The sequence below is a fragment of the Monodelphis domestica genome, chromosome 3, assembly GCF_027887165.1.
Source record: "Monodelphis domestica isolate mMonDom1 chromosome 3, mMonDom1.pri, whole genome shotgun sequence".
Taxonomy (NCBI): Eukaryota; Metazoa; Chordata; class Mammalia; order Didelphimorphia; family Didelphidae; genus Monodelphis; species Monodelphis domestica.
Genome location: NC_077229.1, coordinates 96,627,197 through 96,651,234, shown reverse-complemented (window position 1 = coordinate 96,651,234; position 24,038 = coordinate 96,627,197). Strand labels below are relative to the sequence as shown.

General features: G+C 45.8%; 2 protein-coding genes across 2 annotated transcripts; one reads left to right on the top strand and one right to left on the bottom strand.

Moving 5' to 3' along the window:
* The first annotated feature begins 243 nt into the window (after positions 1 to 243).
* SWSAP1 (SWIM-type zinc finger 7 associated protein 1) lies at positions 244 to 17,874 on the top strand. The gene is made up of 2 exons (XM_001364436.4): positions 244 to 553; positions 17,025 to 17,874. The coding sequence occupies exons 1-2, from the start codon at positions 305 to 307 to the stop codon at positions 17,541 to 17,543; spliced, it is 768 nt and encodes a 255-aa protein (XP_001364473.2). The 5' UTR covers positions 244 to 304; the 3' UTR covers positions 17,544 to 17,874.
* A 475-nt stretch (positions 17,875 to 18,349) lies between these two features.
* On the bottom strand, positions 18,350 to 24,038 carry EPOR (erythropoietin receptor). Its single transcript, XM_001364358.4, has 8 exons — positions 23,640 to 24,038; positions 20,768 to 20,897; positions 20,470 to 20,645; positions 20,163 to 20,317; positions 19,916 to 20,069; positions 19,718 to 19,805; positions 19,401 to 19,488; positions 18,350 to 19,239 (listed from the first exon to the last, which is right to left on the bottom strand). The coding sequence occupies exons 1-8, from the start codon at positions 23,782 to 23,784 to the stop codon at positions 18,577 to 18,579; spliced, it is 1,599 nt and encodes a 532-aa protein (XP_001364395.2). The 5' UTR covers positions 23,785 to 24,038; the 3' UTR covers positions 18,350 to 18,576.

The following is a 24,038-nucleotide window of genomic DNA, read 5'->3' as shown; positions in this document are numbered from 1 at the left end:
CGTGCAGGAGAAGAGACAAAGAAGAGAGAAAAAGGCAGAAGTGGGGCGCTATCACTAAAGAGGGTGCATTAGGAGTCTCAGATGAAGACAGTGCCCCAAATTACAATAGAGCTTGGGAAAACCACGTGGAGCAGTGCAGTGACCGCCCACTGGAGGTGGGGCCGGACACAACGCTAGGGCTCCTTTGGCGAGCAGCCTAAATGAGCTGAACCTAAGCCAATGGAACATCAGTGGGGGCGGGATTAGCGCAGAGCAGCGTGCTGATTGGTCCCCAGTGCAGCGCGAAGGGCGGGCTGAAGCAGGCATGGAGGCTCTACGGAAACTGCTGAGTCCCCGGTCTGGGGTCTGCGGAGAAAGTTGTGAGGTTGGGGCGGGTCCTGGCCTTCTGCTGCGCGGGAAGCCCGGCTCTGGGAAGACGGCGTTGCTGTTCGCGGCGGCTCTGGTGGCAGCGGGGGAGGGCCGAGGCCCCGTACTGTTTGTGGCTCGGAGGGCCGTCCAGAGGCTGCCTCCAGGATGGAAAGCTGGCGCCGCTAGGGACCCGCTGAGGCTCCAGGTAACTGATAGGCTGGGAGGCGGGGCTCTAGGGTGGGGGCTAGGCCATTTAAGGCGGGATTCTGTCATTAGGGGCGGGACCATAGGTAGGGAGGGGCTCTTGCAGAGCGATTTGGGGGCGAGGCTCTGAGATGGAGACTGGACTAATGTTTGGGGGACACAATCCATTAACCACCATTTATTAAGCGCCCAATGTATGCCAGGTAGAGCAGAAACAAAACCGCTCCTGCCTTCAAGGAACTTACATTCTTCAGGGGGAGACAGGTAGTAGCTATGTAATAAAAGCAGATTTAGCATAAAATTAATCCAAGGCTGTTTAGGGAGGGTAGGCACTAGATATTGTGGGGATCAGAAGAGACCTCTTGAGATGGTGCTTTTGCTGAGTCTTGAAGGTATGGGCTTATCAGAAGCAGAGATGAGGAGAAAGTGAACATCATGCACGGATACGGGGAGGACTTGTTTATGGGGGCAGCAGGATGTCTAGTAGGCTAAATTGTACAGAGCAGGTAGGGGGTTGAGGCCGGAAAAGTAGATTGGGTCTAGGTTGTGTTTTATTTGTATTTTAATTATTCTAGAGGCAATCAAGAGCCACTAGAATTTAATGAGTTGAGGTGTTTGGCACTTGAAGCACCAACATCCATCTGAAAAAGAGCAGACCCTGGCTTTGACATCAGGGAGTTCATAGTCTCCCTACTTTGATTCTCTCTCCCCTTCTGATGGCAAATTGCTACTTTCTTTTTTATTTTTTATTCAAAGATGGTTTATTTCCCCAACTACATGTAATAAGAATTTTCAACATATATTTTCCAAAATTATAAGATCCTCCCCCCCTCTCAGAGATGGTAAACAATTTGAACTGGGTCATACATATATTATCATGCAAAATATCCTTCCATATTGGTCATATTTGTAAGAGAATGCTCAGATAATATATGTATCAGTGGAATTGCTTGTCAACTCCTGGAGCAGGGAGGAAAGAGGGGAGAGAGACAACGTGAATCATGTAACCATGGGAAAAAAAATTTTAATTAAATTTAAATTTAAAAAAAGAGAATACTCTTATAAAACCAAAAGCCCAAAATAAAACCATTAATAAACTAATGTGAAAGCTAGTATGCTTTGATCTGCATCTGACTCCAACAATTATTTCCCTGGAGGTGGATAGCGTTCTTTGTCATAAATCCTTCAGCATTGTCCTGGATTATTTATTGTATTGCTGAGAGTAGCTAGGTTTTTTACAGTTGATCATTGTACATTATCGCTCTTACAGTGTACAATGTTCTCCCAGTTCTATTTATTTTACTTTGTATCAGTTCATGTAGATCTTTCTAGCCTTTTCTGAAATCATCCTGCTCATCATTTCTTGTGGTTAGTATGCCATATACCATAATTTGTTCAGTCCAATTCTCAGTTGATGGACATCCTTCAATTTCCAATTCTTTGCCACCACAAAAAAAAAAAAAGCTGCTATAAATGTTTTTTACAAGTAGATCCTTTTCCCATTTTTAAAATTATCTCTTTGATATAGAGACTCAGAAGTGGTATTACTGGATCAAAGGCTATGCATAGTTTTATAGCTCTTTGGGCATAGTTCTAAATTGCCCTCCAGAGTGGTTGGATCAGTTCACAACTCCACATCAGTGTCCCAATTTTGCCTCATCCCCTCCAACATTTATCACTTTCCTTTTCTGTCATATTGGTCAATCTAATAGGTGTGAAGTGTTACCTCAGAGTTGTTTTAATTTAAATTGCTACTTTCTGTATCACTAAACCCTATGGTTTACAATTTCCACCTGATTTGGGGAAAACTACTTTTCTCTGCTACATCTCCCTGAATGGTCATCCCTATAAATTCAGCCCAGTTCCTTCCCTAGTCCATAGCCACCTCTACTTTCTTCTTCCACTGTGCCCAATGGAATTTCTATGCTGTTGGAGTTTTCCCGGGATATTTTATTGTATTTTTTCTCAATTACATGTAGAAACAATTTTTAACATTTGTTTTCTGACATTTTGCAATCCAAATTCCATCTCCCCCTATCCCACTCCCCAAGATGTAATCTGATATAGATTCTACATGTGTTGTCTTGCATTTTCTATATTTGTCATGTTGTGAAATAAGACAACACATACAAGAAAAATATCATAAAGGAAATGAGTAAAAAGGGGAATGTTTTGATGCACATTCAAACTATCAGTTCCTTCTATGGCAGTGGACAGCATTTTTCATCATGAGTCCCTTGAAGTTGTTCATTAACACATCATTCATAATAATTAAGTCATTCACATTTCACATAGGTATTTTTCCCCTTTCTTTGGTCACTTTGGGATGCAGACCTTGTAATTCCACTCAGTAGCGCCTCATCCTCCATCTCTTCTTTCAAGTAGTAACTCAAACCTAGCCTTATCCTGAGGGGACCATATCTCTTGTCATTCTCTCCAATCCTGGTCGTTTTGAGACCTCTTTGCATCACTGCTCAGTAGTTTCTCTTTTTAAAATTTCCATCATCAAACTATATCCAGATCTTTGTTTCTGTTGTTATCTACCAAGTTCCTGATCATTCTGTCTGGAATTCTTCTGGGAGTAGAGCACTTGGCTCCTAGGTTCAAGCCAACAGACCTTCTAACACCCTGGCCTGTCCCATCAACTCTGACTCTACTTTGCCATACCACCCCTTAGATTCTTTCATCACCTAAACTCTTCCATTTCCATGATTTTGGTGCTGAATTTAGTGTCAAGGAACATGGGGTCAAAACCTGGCTCTGGTTCTTTATCTATGTAAACTTTAACAAATAAGTCACTTCATCATCTTGGGCCTCAATTTCCCCATCTGTAAAATGGGGTTAGATTAGATTAACTATATGCTCTAAATCCCTTATTCTTTGATTTTAAGGACCAGATAACCTATAATATCTGGCTTAACCTATTTTACTTTCTTATTCTCTCTGTACCTCTCCACCCACCTCTGGTCCATCTTCCTGTTCTGATCTCACTCTCTTCTTTTCACAGCCTTGTTGTTCAATTGTTTCAGTCATATCTGATTCTTTGTGACTACATTTGGGGTTTTCTTGGGAAAGATGTGTGTGTGAGTGTGTGTGTGTAGCATACCAGATATATTAGCATCTTGAAAGAATTATTGGTGTATTGATATTGTATCTTATGTGTTCATATACCAGACTCATAGTCATGTTACTTATTGATTATTGTATTTCCAAATCTTCAGTCCAAAGGACAAAAGAATTCCTGAGCAGGACAGGGTCCTAGCTCCCACCTTGTTAGACCACATGCCTTACCAAGTCACATGTTTGATTAACCTCCTCCTCTTTGATTAGGTGATTGTCAATTGAGCCAATGTTTAAACCTATGCCATGTCACATGTTCATTAGCTACCTCCCACTCCACATTCCTAAATTCTCCAATAAAAGTTTGGGGACACGTGTAGAGCCCCCTCTCGATTCCATCAGAGGAGCATGCATGATGGAGCCTATATTTTTTAACTCTGTCTCTGAGTCTTTATTGCTTTGTCTCTCTGTCTCTCAATCTCTCTTTCTCTCCTCTATCCATTTTCCCTCAGTTTCCAATCTCCTTCTCAGGTGTCCACCCACGAAAATATTAATATGTAACTGCAGGAGGTTACAGAGTGGTTTGCCATTTCCTTCTCCAGCTCATTTGACAGATGAGGAAACTGAAACAAATAGTGTTAAGTGACTTGTCCTGGATCACCCCACTAGCAAGTGTCTGAGATTGCATTGGAATTCAAGTGTTCCTGATTCTAGGCTTGGAGGATTATCCACTGTGCCACCTAGCTACTATTGGTACTATACCTAGTACTACTATTACTAGCCCCTTTTTACAGATGAAGAAACTAAGACTTAGGTTAAATAGCACTCTATTCACTGAACCAAATAGCTGCCCCAAGGTCACAGCCTTGATCTTAATGCTTAAGCACTTCACCTCTAATCTGCCCTTTTCCAATCTCAAATCCTTTCCCTCCTCCTGCATGCCTCAGTAAAGCCCACCATTGTGGGGAGGGTTCAACAGATCCCATATCTGTTGAACACTGCTAGACAGGGTCACCCAACCATACTGCCAGAGCCCACTAAAATTTGTCATCAAACCTCAACTGAAACTCATTGATACACAGCAGTCCTTTGGTGTCGGGGACATCTACGGAGTCGCAATATGGGACAGTTTAGAACTGTCGGGGGGCAGCTTAGAGCTGTCCGAGAAAAGCTACAGAGTCGCAAGAAAGCAAGACTGGAACATTATCAAAGAAAGGATAATGAACGTTTATTGCAAGCAGCACACCAGATTTAAAGCTCTTCTCGAGAGACACAATCTATCCTCCCCATTCCTCCCCAGAATGTGAACAGGGGAGCTAACCTGTTCCCAGGAGATCTTGGAACTGTTTATGCAGCCTTGAACTAGGATTTCTGTGTTTTGGCGTACTTAGCAGGAATGGTATGCTACAAACACCTGGGAAGAGGAACTCTATTCCATGAGGTCATGAATGGTTCACTGCAATTCCCCCTTTTTTGTTTATGACATCCAATTCCCTTTGGTACAGGGTCCGATTAATAGTTTTTTGCAATACAGCAAAACTAGTCATTAAAGCTTTTAGTAAACAAGGCAAGCATAAGCAGATAAACAAAATCACAAGCGCACCAACTACAAGAAGAGTAATATCATGAACTACGGGGGACAACAATCCCTTTTTTGTTTCAATCCAGTTATACAAAGAATCTGCAATATGCTGTGGTTCAAGGTCCTCTTGTAAGGATGAATCAATATTCTGAATTAATATACTGAGATCGTTAATATCTTTGGTGATGTTTTCATGGTCTCATAATCCCTGTAATTGTAATTTATTTTTTCCAATGTTTTTGTGTCATTATTTATTGTTATGGGTAGCAAGCAAAATGCAGTATATCTATAATCACATTTCATGAGTGTTATCAATGACAAATATTCTACTTCATTCGTTAGGTCAATCATATTTTTCTGTAACATCATAATACTTTTGTAAAAACTCATATCAATTTCTTTTTGTCTTTCTAATGCTGAGGTTACATTGGCAGCCAATGCTTTCAAATAATTGACATCATGTTCAAGAGTATGTAAGTTAGAAACTGATTGTGCCAAAGATACAGAACCTATAATAGTAGAAGCCAATGCAGAAACTAATGCTACTGTACCTAATTCAATACAAGTAATACATCGTTTACGTCGTTGTCTTATTTTTTGTTGTAATACATGAAGAATTTGATCCCCTGGACTACCATACCATGAATCTTTATGTTCAGTGGCAAAAAGGGCCATACGTGGTCGCTTGATGATTAAGACCGGCCCGTCCACTTGTGATCCTACACAATGACCTTACAATTAATACAGGTTACATTCCAATATCTAACTCCTTTGTGTGTTAATTCAGTAATGTTCAAAGCTTCAGGATGATTTTTTACTCTAGTTATAAAAGCATACCTCCCTGTTAGGCAAGCTTGAATGTCGAATGTAACACTTCTATTTACTGGTTTTTGGGATTTTTCCATTGTAAGTAACATTAACATAATGAGACATATTTACTTTATCCAATGCAGGGCAATCTTTCCATAATCAGTCAAAATCTGTGTGAAATTAGCAGAATGCAACCGATTAGCTCTGGGGGCGTCACCCACAAAGGCGAGCTGTAGCCTCCTATAAAACAATCATGAAATTTATAAGAATCCAGTTTCTTTCCAATATACCTTGTGTCGTTATGCCAAGACACCCAAGTCATATTTTTCCATTGAATACATGACGCCCTCTTAGATCTACATGACAGCAAGGGCGGAAACATATTAATAATGTCTCTTTGTTCATATCCCATCACATAAGAACAAATAGGTCTTTCTTGTCCCCAAATACTATCACCAGATTCCCCTAGCCAACCTAGATATTGCAGTTGGCCGTAACCTTCATATTTTACCCCTTTGTCTACACGATAAGGTCCTATCAGAAAGAGTCTGACGGGTCTGGATGACCATAATAATGAGCCTGCAGAGATCTGAGGGGCAGGCATGCAGGATGGTCTCTTGCGAGGCACACTGGGGGTGCCTCAACTAGTCCAGTCCAATTGAAAGGCACAAACAAATTGTTGGCCTGATTGCTGTCTTTAGCTTGTCTCTCAAAATGGTAAATGCCAGGAATACCAGAGTTAGTTTTTGTATATAAGATGACTTCTGGTAAAGCGTGTCCCATGCCGACATACTCTACCCAAGGTAGTTGTTCCCAAAAGACCCATCTCTTTATTCCAGTAGCTGTACTTAAATTCTGGAATAGAAGCAGAAGAGTCAGTATCTTATGGAGACGTTGTTGAGTCTCCTTTCAAGGCTTCCTGCATCCTCTCCTTGTCCTTCTCTTTATGGTCAATTTCTCGAACTCGGCCGGAAGGGAGCCGTACTCTGTCTTCACCTGTGGAGACACAAACCAAACCTCGGCCTGGCAGGACCACTGGGTGGGGTCCTTGCCAAGTTTGATTATCATCTTTCCACATAACAAATTTTTGTCCTGGGGCAGGGAGCACAGGAGTGGTGGTACCTGAATTTCGTTCATAGGAAAATGCAGAGAAAAATTTTTCAGTTCTGGATATATTATTGGAAGTAAAGATCAAATTATTTATAGTATATACAGCTATTGCCAATCGTCGATGTGGAGTGCTGTCTCCCCCTTTTTGTTTTAAAAGAAATGTTTTTCTTATTTGATTACTGCGTTCCACAATAGCTTGTCCTTGTGGGTTGTACGGGATACCTGTGAGGTGTTGAATACCCCAAGTTTGGAAAAAAAGAAAAAAATTGTTTGGAAGTATAAGCAGGTCCATTATCTGTTTTAAATGTTTGGGAGGTGGGCAGCCATTTGAAAAGTCATTAAGCAGTGATTAATAGCATGAGAAGTTCTTTCTCCCGTCAAGCAAGAAGCCCATAAAAATCTTGAATAAGTATCCACAGTGACATGGATATATTTAAGTCGTCCAAAGGACGGTTCATGGGTCACATCCATTTGCCATACATCTGTACTATTTAAGCCTCTGGGATTCACACCAATATGCATTGGGGGTGGTTTGGAACACAATTAGGACACTTTTTAACAATACTTTTGGCTTGATCTTTAGTGAGTTGGAACATTTTGTGTAAAACAGGACTATTTTGGTGAAATCTATGATGGAATTCCTCAGCTAATTGTATATTGGTTAGATTAACATTGAGCAATTAAAGCTTGATCTATGATATCATTTTCTTTAAAAATAGGTCCAGGCAGATTGGTATGACTGCATACATGCAGGACATACACTGGATGTGTCCTTTGTCGTAGAACAGTTTGTAATTTACAGAATAACGTTTGTGCATTGCTTTGAGTGGATCTGATGACAGCTTGTTCTATACAAAACACAAAGACTGAAAAACATATTTAGAGTCCATTATCAGGTTGAAAGGCCCCTGAAATAACCAAAAAGCTAGTAAAACAGCTGTTAATTCATTGTGTTGGGTAGAAGAAAAAGGAGTGGTGGAAATGGCAGGTGAGATACCTTCCTTGTATACTCCTGCCTTGTAATTAGCATTTGCATCAACATAAATATTAGGTCCTGATATTGGACGATCTCTTAGAATACTAGGAACAACAATAGGATGTTGTGACAAAAAAGAAAATAAGCCTTGTGGAGTGTAGGTGGTAATAGCAATGGGGTACACTAATAGTAAAGACCATTCGTCATGACTGTGTAAATATTTCTGTATTATATCTTTAGCAGTGGGTACCCGGATTTCATACCGTCCTAAACCTGAGACCACATGTTCTATGCCTTTCCATATTAATTGAGCCATAAGATAATTATAACTTTGTAAAGCCTTTCCTGGTTTGCTTTTTAGATGTAACCATTCAATGACTCTGTTTCTGATTTAAGGCACCTGTTGGTAACATTGGAGTTGCAAAAACAGTCACTTCCATGGTTAATTGAGGCTGATAAAGGTTAAGTAGAGCCTGATTCAATTCATCTTCTACTATCTCTAAAGCAAGAGAGGCCTCAGGTGTCAAAGTTCTAGGGGAATTCAAATCAGAATTCCCTTCTAATATTTTGAATAATGGTTGTAGTTCAGTTGTAGTAAGAAATGAATATTGCCTAACCCAATTGATATCACCTAACAATTTCTGATAATCATTCAAGGTGTTCAGGCAGTCCTTTCTTAATTGTATTTTTTGAGGCATAACAGATGTTGCATTTAACCTAGCCCCTAGATAGAGTACAGGACTTGTTCTTTGAATCTTTTCTTGAGCAATGACTAAATGGTATTTTTGCAAGGTAATTTCCAATTGACTATAGCACTTTTTTATTTGGGATTCATCTTCAGCCACAAGAAGAATATCATCCATATGATGATGTTCAGAGCAGGAAAATGTAGTCTTACAGAATGAAGGGTTGAAGCTACATATTGTTGGCACATAGTAGGGCTGTTTCTCATTCCTTGGGGGAGTTCTTTGAACTCATAATGACTATGTGGTTCAGTTAAATTAACAGAGGGAATAGAAAAGGCAAATCTTTTATAGTCTTGCTCTTGTAAAGGGATAGTATAAAAACAATCTTTAAGATCAATGGCCCACAATGGCCAATTTTTAGGAATCCAGGGTAAATGTGGTAACCCTGGTTGTAGAGCCCCCATTTCTTCTATACTTTCATTTACTTTTCTCAAATCAATGAGCATTCTCCATTTTCCTGATTTCTTTTTAATAACAAACACAGGAGAATTCCATGGACTATTACTAGGTTGTATATGCCCTTTTTGTGATTGTTCCTTAATGATTTCTTGCAAGGCAGAGAGCTTTTCTAAAGGGGCCACTGAGCAACCCAAATAGGTGTGTCTGATTTCCAAGTAATGGGCATTGCTCCCTTTTCTTCAGTGACCCCTATGAAAAATCATTTCCTACCTGTACCTTCATTTGTCTTAGTAAATCTCTTCCCCACAGTGTTGTGGGAAGATGGTCACTTATCAGGGGCAAGAAATGTCCTTTCTGATTTCCTTGTTCCCACCTCAGAGGTTGCAGTGTTCGTTTTACAGAAGTTAAACCTCTGACCCCTGTTACTTGTATCTCTTCTGTTTCTACAGGCCATGGCAGATCTAAGGAAGATAAAACCATTCTATCTGCCCCAGTATCAATTAATCCTACTATAGCTTGTCCTTCTACTTTCACTGTCATTTTTGGTCTTTCGTCTGTGATCATTGTAGTCCAAAAGACCTGTTGATTTTCACTTGTAATACTTCCCTTTGTAAAACAATCAACGTATCTGTTTCATTTTTGACTGTAACTTTTAGCATTTGCCCATGCCAGAAATTGGTCTCTATTTGATTAGGCATGATTCTGACTCCATGAATCAAAAAAGTTATTCTGCCAGAGCAGGGATGATCCCCGTATAGTATGATATTCAATTGTTCTTTGGGAAGAAGAAGTACTATATCAGGGACTGACAGTTTTACCACTTGTCGTTGGGAGCCCGAAAAGGGTTTTGATATTTCTCCCACTCTCCTTTGGGTATCTCTACTGGGTCCTGAACTGGGAAAGCTGCGGGGGCTGGTATTGATTTGTTTGGGGCCCCCAGCCGTGGGCCCCTCCATGCATTTCCCGCATGGCATTCTCTAGCCCAATGAAACCCTTTACCACATTTCAAACATCTGGTTGAGGGTTTTCCTGAAAACCCCTTTTGTCTACAGTCTCTCTTAAAATGGCCTGGCTTCCCGCATCTGAAGCAATTCTTTCCTCCTCCACCTTGGGTAATAGCGGCCATTAAGACTTTACCCAAGGCTGTATTTCAGCCTGACCTGTAAGTGTCTCCACTTGTGATGCCTTTACTATCATATCTTGTAAGTTAGCTCCTGGTGGTAAAGACATTAGAGCATTTTTATAGTCTTGTGAAGCATTTTGTTTTACTATCTGTTTAAGCATCTCTTCTAAGCCCGGATTGTATCCCACAGTCCTATCAATAGTCCCTTGGACTTCAGCTACAAAATCTGCAAAGGATTGATTGGGTTTCTATATAATTTTAGTAAAATTTAAAGACTGTCCACCTTCTACTTGTTTCTAAGCCTTGATAGCCATTTGTGCTACCGAGGCATACACTTGTGGAATATAACCCACTTGAGTTTGGGTCAATGCATTGGGACCTTCACCTACCAATTGATCTAATGACGGGGCTGCTCCATGACGCCAAGTAGTCATCATGATAATATGTTCTTGTTCTAACATATCCTTCCACAAAGCTCTCCATTGCACTGCCTGGCCAGGACTTAAAGTAAGACTCGCAATCTGTTTCCAATCATATGGGGTCAGATTATCAGTGGTTATCATTTCCAATAAAGACATAGTATACGGAGCCCGCATTCCGTATTTAACACAAGCTTCCTTAAGGTCTTTTAGTAATTTTAAGGGAATTTTACCAAAGGGCCGGTTCCCTGTAAGGGGATCTTCTAAAACCGGATACATCCCTATGTTCCCAGTTCCAGACTCAAATAGTTGTAATTGTACCTTTAATTGATTCATACTATATGGAGCAAAACCAGGAGCCAGCGCTGATGGAGAAATTAAAGTATCATATGAAAGACCTTTCTGCTCCAATCCAGTAGATGGAGCCTTTGGCTGAGTTGATGATGGATCTAACTTGGATTCAGTATTTTCAATTTCCTTTTCTTCCTCACAATCCTCTTTCTCACTAAGTAATGATGCAATTTTCTTTTCTGCCTCCTTATCCTCCAAACATAACTTAACAACATTGTAAATTAGTGCAAATTCAGGCTGTGGTTCTTCATTGTCCTTAAATTTGGATCCAATCCGTTCCTAATCCTCTATAGTAACCCTATTTTGGTCCGGGAACCACAGAGCTAATCTCTGGACATATCGAACAAAATCTTTCAACTTCCTCCTTTTTACTTTAACTCCATGTAACCCTAGGACTGTTCTGAGTAGTGTTCCTGCAATGTGATCTTCATCTGCAATGAATACTGGGATATTACCCATCTTATTTATACCAAACAAATGCAATTGTCAGGGGGAAAATAACAACAACGACAAGAAAATTAATACTAGCAAAAAACCAATATCTACTGCAACTATAATACAAATTGAAAGAATAGATTTTCCCTCTCACCCTTAGAGTATTTCATGTACTCACCACTGAGGGGATCTCTGTAGCGTCGGGACTCTGCATGACCAGCACACAGCATCGGGGGTTCTCGAAAGAACCGGACAAGCAGGTGATTCTCCAAAGAGAACTGAAGGGAGGGTTCCAATAAAAGAACCCGGGGAAAGGGTGTCCCTGTTCCGGGTGCCACTTGTTGGGGACATCTACAGAGTCGCAATATGGGACAGTTTAGAACTGTCGTGGGGCAGCTTAGAGCTGTCCGAGAAAAGCTACAGTCGCAAGAAAACAAGACTAGAACATTATCAAAGAAAGGATAATGAACGTTTATTGAAAGCAGCACACCAGATTTAAAGCTCTTCTCAAGAGACACAATCTATCCTCCCCATTCCTCCCCAGAATGTGAACAGGGGAGTTAACCCGTTCCCAGGATTTCTTGGAACTGTTTATGCAGCCTTGAACTAAGATTTCTGTGTTTTGGCGTACTTAGCAGGAATGGTATGCCACAAACACCTGGGGAGAGGAACTCTATTCCATGAGGTCATGAATGGTTCACTGCACTTTGGTCCTAGTAAGTGCTTTCTAACTGCTTTTTTCATCTATTGATGATTGATTTTTTCCCTTCCTTTCCCTAGGGGCTGTTCTAAACCTTCTCATTTCTCAAGAGATCTTCCCTTCCCTGCTTTTCTCCTCCCAGTGAGTAAAACACCTTACCAGCTACTGAGGAAATAGGCCCCACAATGTGTACATCTCCCCTTTCCACTGTCCCATGCCCTCCACTCTTTGCTACAGTCCCTGAGGAAGAAGAGTCCCTTCTTCTGGGCCAAGAAAACCTGTGTTTCTCTACTGTTCTTTTTTTTTTGTAACTCTTGCCTTCTGTCTTAGAATTGATAGTGAGTATTGATTCCAAGGCAGAAGACCAGTAAGGGCTAGGGATGGATGATGATGTGGCTGAAGCTAGATTTGAACCCAGGGCCTTCCATCTCTAGACTTGGTGCTCTATCTAGCCATCTAGCTGCCCCCAAGACTCATTCTTAGAAAAACCACTTTGTTGGGAGCAGCTAGGTAGCTCAGTGGATTGAGAGCCAGGCCTAGACAGTGGAGGTCCTGGGTTCAAATTTGACCTCAGTCACTTCCCAGCTGTGTGACCCCACACATGTCATTTAAACCCCCAGTTTAGAAGTATAGAAGACGGATTGAAGTAGGAGAGAAACCTACTGGGAGATTTAAGAACAACCAATATTTATATAGTGCCTACTGTATACCAGGCACTGTACTTAGTGCTTTACAAATATTATCTCATTTGATTCTCACAACAACCCTGTGAGTAGATGCTATTATTATTCCCATGTTATAGGTGATACAGAGGTTACATGTCTTGCCCAAGCCAATAAGTATCTGAGGCTAGATTTGAACTCATCTTCCTGATTCCAGGCCCAATACTCTATGTACTGTCCTATCTAGCTGCCTACATGCCTTTCCTAATTTGTAAGATTAGGAAAATAATAGCATCTCCCTGCCAGGGTTGTTCTGGGTATTACAGAAGATAATATCTGAAAAGTTCTTTGCAAACCTAGTTGTCCAGTGGTTTCAGTAGCATTCAACCCTTTTGGGGTCTATCCTCTGCCTCACTTAGCTGCCCCTTGCACAACTTCACATACTATATAAGAGCTAAGAAAATAAATTCCTACATGATCCCTTTAATTGCTCTCTGTCCCTCTGCTTTTTGTTGCTTCTTCTCCTATCTGCCTAACTATTCCTTTTCAGACTCCTAAGCCTTCTTTCTCCAAACTTCCTTATCACTATTGAGAGAACCATCATCATTGCAGTCATTCAAATTGTGCAACCCCAGACATCTTTGACCCTTTCTTCTCCCTTACCCTCCCATATCCAATCACTGGCCTCATCGTGTCCAAAACATCTCTCACATTTGCCCTCTCATCTCCCTCTCGATTTTTTTCTAATCACCCAGTGACCACCTGAGTTCAGACCTCATTGACTCTTGCCCACTAATGCAACAGCTTCCAATGGGTCTTCCTGCTTCCGATCTCTCCCCTTTCCAGTCTGTCCTACACATTATTATGGATCAATATTCTTGAGATCCATATCTGATCATATCACTTTCATACTCTGAAGTCTTTTATTTATTTTTTAACCCTTATCTTCTTTCTTAGGATCAATACTGGGTATTGGTTCTAAGGCAGAAGAGTGGTAAGGACTAGGCAATGGGGGTCAAGTGACTTGCCCAGGATCACACAGCTGGGAAGTGTCTGAGGTCAGATTTGAACCCAGGACCTCTCATCTCTAGGCCTGGCTCTCAATCCACTGGGCCACCCAGCTGCCCCCCACCCCATGTTCTGAAGTCTTCTCTGTCTTCTCATTGCTTCTAGGATCAGATACAAATATTACAGCTTGCCTTTTCAAAACTGCAAAACCCCAGTGGGGTCCAAATCTCACTCAAATGTAACTGGGAAATGTTTAACAAAATAAAAATATAATGCAACATAGTTAATGTGAATTTGTGGTTTTCAATGTCGATATAGCTTTGAGTTTGACCCCACTGGTCTATAGTCCTTATCTCTACTTCCTTACCCACTTCCTCAACCCTTTCTATCCTTCTAACTTCTGTGCACTTTGGCTTGCACTGACCATTTCAGCCTTATTTTCCAGTATCAGAGTGGAATACCAACTGTTCCCGGAACTTTGGCTTTTCATTTCTTGGGACTTTGCCCAGACTGTTCTCCATTCCTGGAACATCCTCCCTCCTCAATTCTGCCTCCTTCCAAAAGGTCTCTGGTGCCGCCTCTGACACATGGCCTCTCTGACATCCCCCCAGTTGTTAGCACTTTCTCCCTGCTGAGATGACTATCTGCTATCTGCATACCTGACTGTATACAGTCAGGACTATCTTGGCTCCCCATGGGCTGGAACTGTGCCTTATTTTAAAAGCCTCTATGTCCTTAGCACCAAGCAGAATCTCTTGTACAGAGTAGGAACGTTGTTGTTCAGTCATTTCAGTAGTGTCTGATTCTTTGTGACCCCATTTGGGCTTTTCTTACCAAAGATACCAGAATTGTTTGCCATTTCCTTCTCCAGCTCATTTTATAGACGAGGTAACTGAGGCAAACCAGGTTAAGTGATGTGCCCAGAGTCAGTATCTGAGGCTGGATTGAAAACTCATGACAATGAGCCTTCTTGATTCCAGGCCCAGTGCTCTATCTACCTAGTTGCCCAAATAGAACTCTACCCTGGGGGGAAATGGACCTTGAATGGAATAGAGGACTTTCAGGCATTTCTCATGAAATGACCAGAACTGCTCTACTCAAGCAGCATTCAGAGGTCACAGGTCACATCTTCACTGGTCAATGGGATGGTCTATTCTCAGGCCTCACCCTCACTGACTTTTCTGTAATATTGGATGTTATTTTGCAGCCCTTCCACCAGTGCCCTCTCTTGGTTATCCTCATCCCCTACCTGGCTGTTGTTCCTTCTTAGTCCTGCTAGTTTATCACCCTTCTCCCACCCCTAGTGTCCTCCCCTTCCCCCGTGCCCTGGCTCTCTCCTGGGTCCCTCTTCCTTCTTCCTTGGCAGCAATCTGTGCCCATGATTTTAATGATTGCTTCTCTCCAATCTAGATAGCCAGCCCTAATCTCTGGATTCACTCCCACAGCTCCAACTGGACTTCTTTATCTGAACATCCCACGAATGTTTCAAACTCAGACTGTCTTAAATTGAATTCAGCTAAGCCTGCCCCATCGCCCAGTTTCCATGTTTCAGCTGCTAGCACGGCCAACTTTTCCAGTCACTTTGCAATTTCCTTTGGCTCTTCCTTTCCCCTCTGTGGCCAATCAGTTGCTAAATCTTGTCAGCACTGCCTACTCCCATGCCATCCATCCCCTTCTCTCCATACACACAGACACCCCCTCATAGTGCAGGCCCCCATCACCTCTCCTCTGGGCTGCTGCAGTAGCCTCTGCCTGCAGTGCCCCCAACTCTCCTCCCTAATCCACCCCCATACAGTGGCCAAAATCATCTTTCTTGTTCATTTGCTGCTCAAAAGGACCTTCTCAGCCAGGCTTCAGACTACCCTTCCAGCCATATGTCACATCAGTCTCATTTGTTAACCAAGCCCACAGTCCAGCCAAAGTGGACCACTGGCCATTCCTTCAGCTGGATGTGCCCTTTCTTCTTGCTTCTGGACATTTTTGTGGTCTATCCACCATTCCTGAAATGTGTTTCCCCCTCAGTCTTCCCATATCCCATCTCTATGTAACCTTTCTTGACCTTCCTGGCATCCCCCATCTCCCATTCCTCACCCCCAAAGTGGGAGTTTCAGAATGTTTACTTCATCTTTAGCTTTTTCTGAAGAATCTCTCTTTTCTCCTCATCCCATTCTAACTTGAATTATATGTCATCTGTGTATAGGTCCCAAGTAGAATGTAAGCTCCCTGCAGGCAGTCCCTGTTGTTTATTCTTTGTATCCCCAGAGCCTACTCCCATGACTTGCACATTGTAGCTGCTTAAATTTTTTTAAATAACCCTCGCCTTCTTAGAATTGATACTATATATCCATTCCGAGGCAGAAGAGTGGTAGGGGCTAGGCAATGGGGGTTACGTGACTTGCCCAGGGTCACACAGCTAGGAAGTGTCTGAGACCAGGTTTGTAGGTGCTTAAGGTTTGTGGAATTGAAATGACCCACAGGTGCTTATGATAAAGGCTGGCTTTTAGGGTGAGACCCTCACAACTTGTGAATATAGGACATATCCTTGGGGCCTGTGGCAAGGAATCAGCGAGTGCTTTGTGAGCTCTGCCATGAAGAATGAGTAGGATCTGAAGTAAACTAAGTGGAAATGAAGGAAGTTTCTAATTGAAGGCCTGGTATGGGCCTATATATGTTGTGAGGAGACTGGGCTGGAAGGGAGGGGCTAAGTACTGCAAGGCTTTGGGCTTTGGGTTCTGGGCTCAGTTCATTAGATGATCAGGGGCCATTGGAAGCTCTGTGGTTAGAGCTCCTTTGCAGCACTAACATCTGAGCATTTTTCCCCCTCTGGCTCATTCCAGTCCTTTTCTGAGCCATTGTGTCTCTGGTGGCTCAGTGGAGCTTCTTGAGGCTTCTGGAGTTGGAAAGACTCAAATCCTGACTTATTAGCTGGATGACCCGAGGCCAACAAGTCCTTTAGCCATCCTCACCTTGGGCTTCTTGCCCTGTAAGATGGAGATGACAGTATCATCCACCTCGAAGGGTTGTGATTGTATGTAAAGGCTACATAAACACTAGCTATTGCCATCTTGTCACTTGGCCTCCTTTCTTTTAGAAAATTCACTTCCTGTATCCACCATCCTTTCGAGAGCTGCTACAGCTGCTGAGTGGCATGCATGAGACAGCGGCCCAGCCTCCCTCCCTTCTGCTGCTGGATGGCCTAGACGAGTACTTGGCAGAGACCTCCGGACCCCAGGCATGTGCCCACCTGGCAGCCCTGCTGGTGGACACAGTCGCCCACTTCTCAGGCTGCTCGAGCAGCAACTGTGGACTCCTGGTCACCATGCGAAGTCCTGATGAGGTTGAGACGGAGGAAGCTGCCCTCCAGCTGACTGTGCTCCAGAGATACTTGCCCACATGCCTCTGGCTGGAGCCGGAGCCCCCAGACCTGGCAGAGGCAAGGCCCCAGGACCCCGGGGGGTACTTCCGGGCCCGAGTCTCCAGTGGGCCAGACTTCCCCAAGCAGGAATGGTGCTTGAGTTTTGGACACAATGGTGAGATGGCTATTTCCCAAGTGACCTGCCAGCCCTCCCAGCACCAACCTCAGAAGACTGAGATCAGCAGCTCTAGCTGAGAGCCCTGGTCTGGGGATGGAATCAGCCTTCCTGGGACCTTGTCTCTCCCCAGCCACATGGACTTTGTATCAGAAGGCAGCTATCTAGAGGCGAGAGGAGGCATTGTTGTGGGCTGTTCTTGGATCCTAACAGCTGTGTCCTCTTGCCACCGATGAGTAAAATGCCATTACACTGTAATATCCCCAACAAGCTTCCTGTGCTCGGGCCAAGGGGACGAGGAGCTGGCCACCATGCTCCGTGGGGCAGTGAAGGTGGGGAAGGGAAGAAGGGAGCTATCTAGAGATCTAACCTTGCCCTTCATGTGACTGGGAATAAATTAAGCATCAAGGACTAGGCCTCCTTTTGTTGTCATTGGGCCTTCCCATGCTCCTGGAGGAGGGACAAAGGCCCAGGCCAGGATGGACCGTGGAATTTTGGTGAATCCAGGGGTAGGATCAGTCACTTCCTTGTCCCTCCACCCTCAGCTGTCTCCACTTCTAGGACCCTAAGATTCTGTGCTCTGGGGGATACCATGAATTTACCACCCTGCCCTTTACCCTAATTTTACAGAGGAGAAACCTAAGTCCTGGAAAGGAAGAGACCATAGATCCAATGCTTTTTACTGAACCCCATGTTGCTTCCTCAGGAAGAGTAGGGCCTTCCTGTCACCCCTCTTCTGGCTGTTCCATCCCCCCTCCCAGGGATACCTGGCTTCCCTGGTCATGAACTCCAGCCTCCCTCTCCTATACAATCAAGTCCCCTTTTCACCTCTCTCTTCAGAAAATGTGACTCCCATAGAAAGAAAATAGATTTATTACAAAAAAATATATAAAAGAGCAAAGAAGGGCTTGCAGGGAGTGATCCTTCCTCCCCCCACCCCTAGGCCTCAGAGGCCATGTGCCCTGCAACCATGCCAACCCCCCCCCCCCCATAACTCTCCTGCCATGGCCCTCCGGGAGGACTGAGGGTGGAAAGAGAACGCAGCAGGCCTCCTTGCTCCTCCCTCCCTGCAGCTGTTCCTAGGGGAGGCCCCTGTGGTCCTGAGGCTGCCCACTAGGAGCAGGCCAGATAGCTCTGGGGCAGAGGTTCTGAGCTAGGCTGGAGAAGGCTGTTCTCATAGAGGTTGGTGTAGGGGCCATCAGGTGAGCTGCCCAGGGCCCCCTGGGAGTCCCCAGAGCTGTAGTCGGCTGAAATCCCAGAGTCTGAGACCACAAGATAGAGGTATTTAAGGTCGGGGGGTCTGGGGGGCGGGAAGGGTGGGGAGACTCGAGGACAGAGCAGTCGAGAACTGGGATCCAGGATTGTGTACTCAAAGTTGGAGGCCAGCCCCCGTTCCTCATGCTCAGGTTCTAGGGCTGAGATGGAGGCCGTGGAAAAGGAACCAGACTTGGCATCCGTTTCCATGGCTGAGTCCCCCTCAGCCCCCAGGGCCCTGCTTGTGCTGCTGCCTGAGCCCCGAAGGCCGAAGGAGCTGGGCCTCAGGGGCTCAGCAGCTGGCCTGTGGGGCAGCAGCTGGGCGTCCAGCACGAGGTAGTCATCCTTGGCTCCCTGGGCCAGCCGGCCTCCCTCTGGCACCAACAGGGGCTCCTCCTCCCGGGCCGCAGCAGGGGCCACCCAGCAGCGTTCAGAGAGTACTTCTAGCCTGGCTGGTGGCTCCTCCGGGTAAGCACTAAGTGGCCCCCACCATAAGCAGGCGTTGCTCTGTCCCAGCCACAGCTGCAATAACAACACTGAGCTTAGCCCAGGGAGCCTCCTCTGCCTCTTGGCCTCAGGGCCTGGCCACCAGGAGGGCCCTAGCCCAGGAGCCTGGGATCTGAAGGCCTCCCAGGTCTGCCCAAGGGGAGAGAGCAGAATCTGGCCCAGGCTTCGCCACCTACCTCAAAGTTGCCTCTGTGGATGGTAAAGAGATCCTTGAACCCAGGCTCTGGGCTGGGGATGCCTGGCCAAAACATCTCTTTCAGAAACCTGGGGGAGGAGGAAAAACAAAGCTGGAAGGGCCTGCGGGCTCCATGAGCCTAGAGGCCTCCGAGTACAGTTCTCTCATTCTGCAGAAAAGACTAGCACCCCTGGGGGGGGGGGGTTACACTCCCTAAGGTCAGCCAGGCCTCGGATCAGACTGGGCCCATTGACTCCAAGACTGCTTTCTGCTCTGGTGCCACCTCCGGGGGGCAGGAGAGCAGGGACCGGGGCTCACCTGCGCTGCCTGAGGAGGGCCAGGATAACTAGCAAGAGCAGGATACAGGTGAGGAGCACGGACAGGCCCAGGAGCAGAGGGTCCAGATCTGGGGAGGGGAGGCAGGGCAGCATCAGAGCAGAATCCTGCTTCCACCCCACTCGAGTTACCCCGAGGCTCACCACCCACTTCCCTCCTGCCTCTCCCCCGCCAGCTCACCCACAGTGATCAGCATCGTGACCGGCTGGGACCAGGAGCTCCAGTAGCCGCTGTAGCTGGGCTCTGCCATCTTTGCCCTAACAGTAAAGACGTAGCGAGTGTGCTCACGGAGGTTGGCAATGATGCAGTCTGTCCTGCCTTCCTGGATGTCCATCTGTGGGGCAGGGAAAGAGCCGTGAGAAGGGGAGCCAGAGCGCCGGGGTGGAGGCGGGGGCGGCCAAACAGCGGGCTGGGGATGAGCTCTCACCCTCTGCTCCCAGGTACCCTCTGCCACCGAGTATTTGACCTCGTAGTGGATGTCCTTGGTCACCTGGGCCATGGGCGGGGGGAGCCAGCGAAGGGCCACCTGGCTGGGCGTCTCCATCTGCTGCGCCGTTAAGCCGGACGGTGGGTCTAGAAACACTAAGAGGGCAACAGGGTTAGGGATAAGAGACGTAGAAAAGCTGCGGGCACACCGAGGGCCTGGACTTCCTCCCTGGAGCCAGGGCCAGGGGGTTGGACCGGGACCCGCACAGTCCTCCTTGGGCTGGAGCACGGGCCGCCAGAAGCCATACCTACTTCATTGATATAGAGGGTCCGGCGGAGCTCCATGTCAGGGGGGGTGGCTATGACCTTCAGCTCTACTGGGATGAAGCTGGAGGCATCAGACAGGGGGAACGTACAGGTGTAGCGAATGGTGCCCCTTCCCGTCCAGACCACCTGCAGCATGCAGAGCTTCCATATTTCCTCACTGTGTAGACACAGGGACGTACAAACACCACCGTCACCAGGGGGGTAGTGCACCCTCCTCCAATGACCGACCAGGGGGCGAAGGGTGGGAAAGGGGGTACAGAGGTGGTGCTGGGGACTCACTCTAACTGGTAGAAGAAGCTGTAGTTCTTGGAGCCCAAGCTGGCCATCTCTTCCCAGAAGCAGACTAAATCCTCCAATCTCTGGGTGAAGCAGATGGGCTTTTCTTTCTCTTCAGCCAACAAAAGGGCGACTGCAAGAGGGGATAAGGGGGACACATCAGTGAACAAGCCAGGAAAAAGCTGGTGGGGCCATCTTGGGGCCTTCCCCCCGGCCCAGGGAAGGAAGACTTCTCGTCTCTTGTCACTCAGATGGTCCCAGTCGCCCTGATTTGGTCCCCTGGTCTCCAGCCTTGAAATGCCGGACCACACAGGTGACAAAGTGACTTTGCTAAAGTTCAGTTCTGACCGTCTCATCCACTTAGTCATTCCCTATGGCTTCCTGTTCCCTCTGAAATCAAATCTACACTTCTCTGTTCAGTATTCAAAGTAATTCATAACTTGGCCCCTTCCTAAATTTCCAGTGTTTGTACACCATTACCCACCCCCCCAGTCTGTAGTCAGAGCCATCCAGAATGACCTTTCTGTTCCTCACACAACATTTAGCTGACTAAAACATTTCCCAACTCCATGCCTGTGCATTGACTGTCCCTCATGCTTGCAATGCTTTCCCTTCTCTGCTTCTCAGGATCCCTGGTTTCCTTCAAGACTATACTTTCTGAGAGTCAGGCCTAGAGACAGGAGGTCCTGGGTTCAAATATAGCCTTAGATACTTCCATTGTGACCCTGGACAAGTCACTTAACCCCCATTGCCGGACCCTTACCATTCTTCTGCCTTAGAGCCAATACTTAGTATTGATTCTAAGATGGAAGGTAAGAGTTCCAGAGAGACACAGATAGATGGACAGAGGGAAAGAGAGACAGGGAGGAAGAGGGGAAGAGATTCAGAGAGGGAGGGAGGGGAAGAGAGGGAGAGGGAAACTTTCTGTGTAAAGCTTTTCTTCCCCTCCCAAACAAATTGTATTCATTTTCTCTCTTATGTGCAACACTTGTTTCCAAAGCCTCTTCTAGAGTTAACTATAGTTTGAAGAGCCAAAATGGCATCTTGGAGAAATAGAAAACATTTTAACTGTCGGGAAAGACTGGAGTGATTTTCAAAAAGCTGAAGAGAATGTTTTCCCCTCATTGTTGGAGAGAAGCTAGAGAAGATGGAAAGAGAATAGAGAGACCTTTCTTGATGGAACTATTTTCACCTTTTATCTGTGAAGATGATGGATGATGAAAAGTCTTGAGAGAACGGTGTGTTCAGAAAGTAAAAAGTCATCTGGAATTACAGTGATGCTGGGGTGGCTCTGGCCGTGATCTATCCCACAGCTAAAAACGATGGTAAGTATTCAGGGCTTTATATGCCATTCTTGTTTTTGCTAGATGGTTATTTATCAATACTGAATTAATCCTAGGAGAATTAGAGTTTTGATATAGAAGAGAAAGTACTATGGGAAAAGAGGTTTTGCCAGCTAATGAAATATCTTAACCGGATTTATTGGTTATCTGATTAATGAAGATGAGGTTGGAATTATATTAATGAATATGATAAAGAAGCTCAAGGGTGATCACCAAATGATGCTGGGTGATAAGTGGTCCACCTGGATGGCAGGGACTGTTTGACTTTTTCTTCATCTCCCCAGTACAGTGCCTGGCCTTGGGTAGATGCTCTCCATTGGTTCATTGATGGCAGTCCTTCAAACCCTGCAGTTGCCAAACACTGGACAGATTCTGGCCCCATGATTCCAACTCATTTAGCCCCCAAAACTCTGTGTGTCACATTCAGCTGCACCCCCCCAACCCACCATGTGTCTGGGCTGATAAGAAAGCCTGAATATGAGGATTTGTTCCTCCTTAGCCTGTCCCCACCCCATCAGGAACACAACCACCATTCCCGCCCCCTTCTGTAAGCAGAAGACTCCACTCGTCCACCCCTGGCTTGTTAGGAAGAAGTAGCTATAATCCCCACTCCCTTGAGGTCCTGTCTTGGGCACTGAACTCTTCCCCCAGCATTCATAGCAGAGTCCTGGCATTCTTATTTCCCAGACTCCCAGGCTAAGCCTTCACAGCCTGCTGGTCCCCTGACTCCACCCTCTGTCCTTGTTCTTTCCCTCAGCCCCAGCACAAGGGGAAGGCTAAGCTCAAGATCTGGCTCTGGGAGCAAAGAATGGCCCCCCTTCCTGCTGAGTGTCTGGGGTTTGAGTCCTGCTGCTCTTCATCCCTCATCCCATTCCAGATCCTGTCAAGGGGGAAGAGACTTAGGACAGAGGTCTTCAAATCCTCTTTGCAGGGCTCACATTGTCTGTGGAGTAGTGAGTGCAAGGAGTCTTAGCTCCTATTTTGTAGAGGAAAGAACTGAGGCTTTGGGCAGTAAATTGACTTGCCCAGGGTCACACAGCCACCAGTTGGGACTGGAGCCAGGGCTCTCCTTCTTCTGAACACTATACAAGACAGTCTCTGAGAAAGCCCCCAAACTGATTCCTCCCTGGCTTGAAAGGGGGAGGAGGGAGGCAGGAAGGGAGCATATCAGGTCTCGCAGGCACCCTTTCCACCAGATAAGGCCAACAGCAGAGTCTGAGGAGAGGGCCACGGGGTACACCCATGCATCAAGATACACAGTCACTGTTTACAAACTCCATCTTCCCCTCATACCCCTCTAGCCCCAAAGCCTCCTGACTCATATTCCTACTTCAGAAGACTTAAGCCTCCTGCAGGAGATCCTGGTCAGCTCTTCCCCAAGCTAGGCTTGGGACTGGGGCACAGGGATGGATATGGAGGTGGCTTCTGCTGGGCCCTTGGATTCCTGGTTTCCTTTCAAGCCTCCCAGTACTACCGGCCAAGGAGGAAATGAGGCTGAGGACAGAGGGAGGACTCCCAATGCTAGGGCTTACCTTTGCTCTCAAACAAGGGGCCTTCCAGTCCTGGCTCATGCTTCAGTTCCCACTGGGTTGCAGGAGTTGCCCAGGCAGCCCCTGCGCTGAGCAGGACACAGATGGACCCAATGCCAGGCCAGTAGGGTGGTCCAGTTCGTTCCATGGCTCTGGGCCAGAGCCTGGCCTGGCACCTTCCCCCACTTCGCAGAGTTTAAGGGCAGTGGGGCTCTTCTTTCTTCCTTCCCTACTCCTAGTTGAAAGGGGGAAGGAGATGCAGGAAAGTTTCTGCCAGAGGCTACAGCTGGAGCAGGCAGCAGCTGCAGTATCCGGACACAGCTGGCAGCAGTGGTTCTATTCCTTCCGAGGGACTAGGAGAAGTGGCGGGCAGTGGCAGGGGGCGGGGCCTGGAGGGGAGAT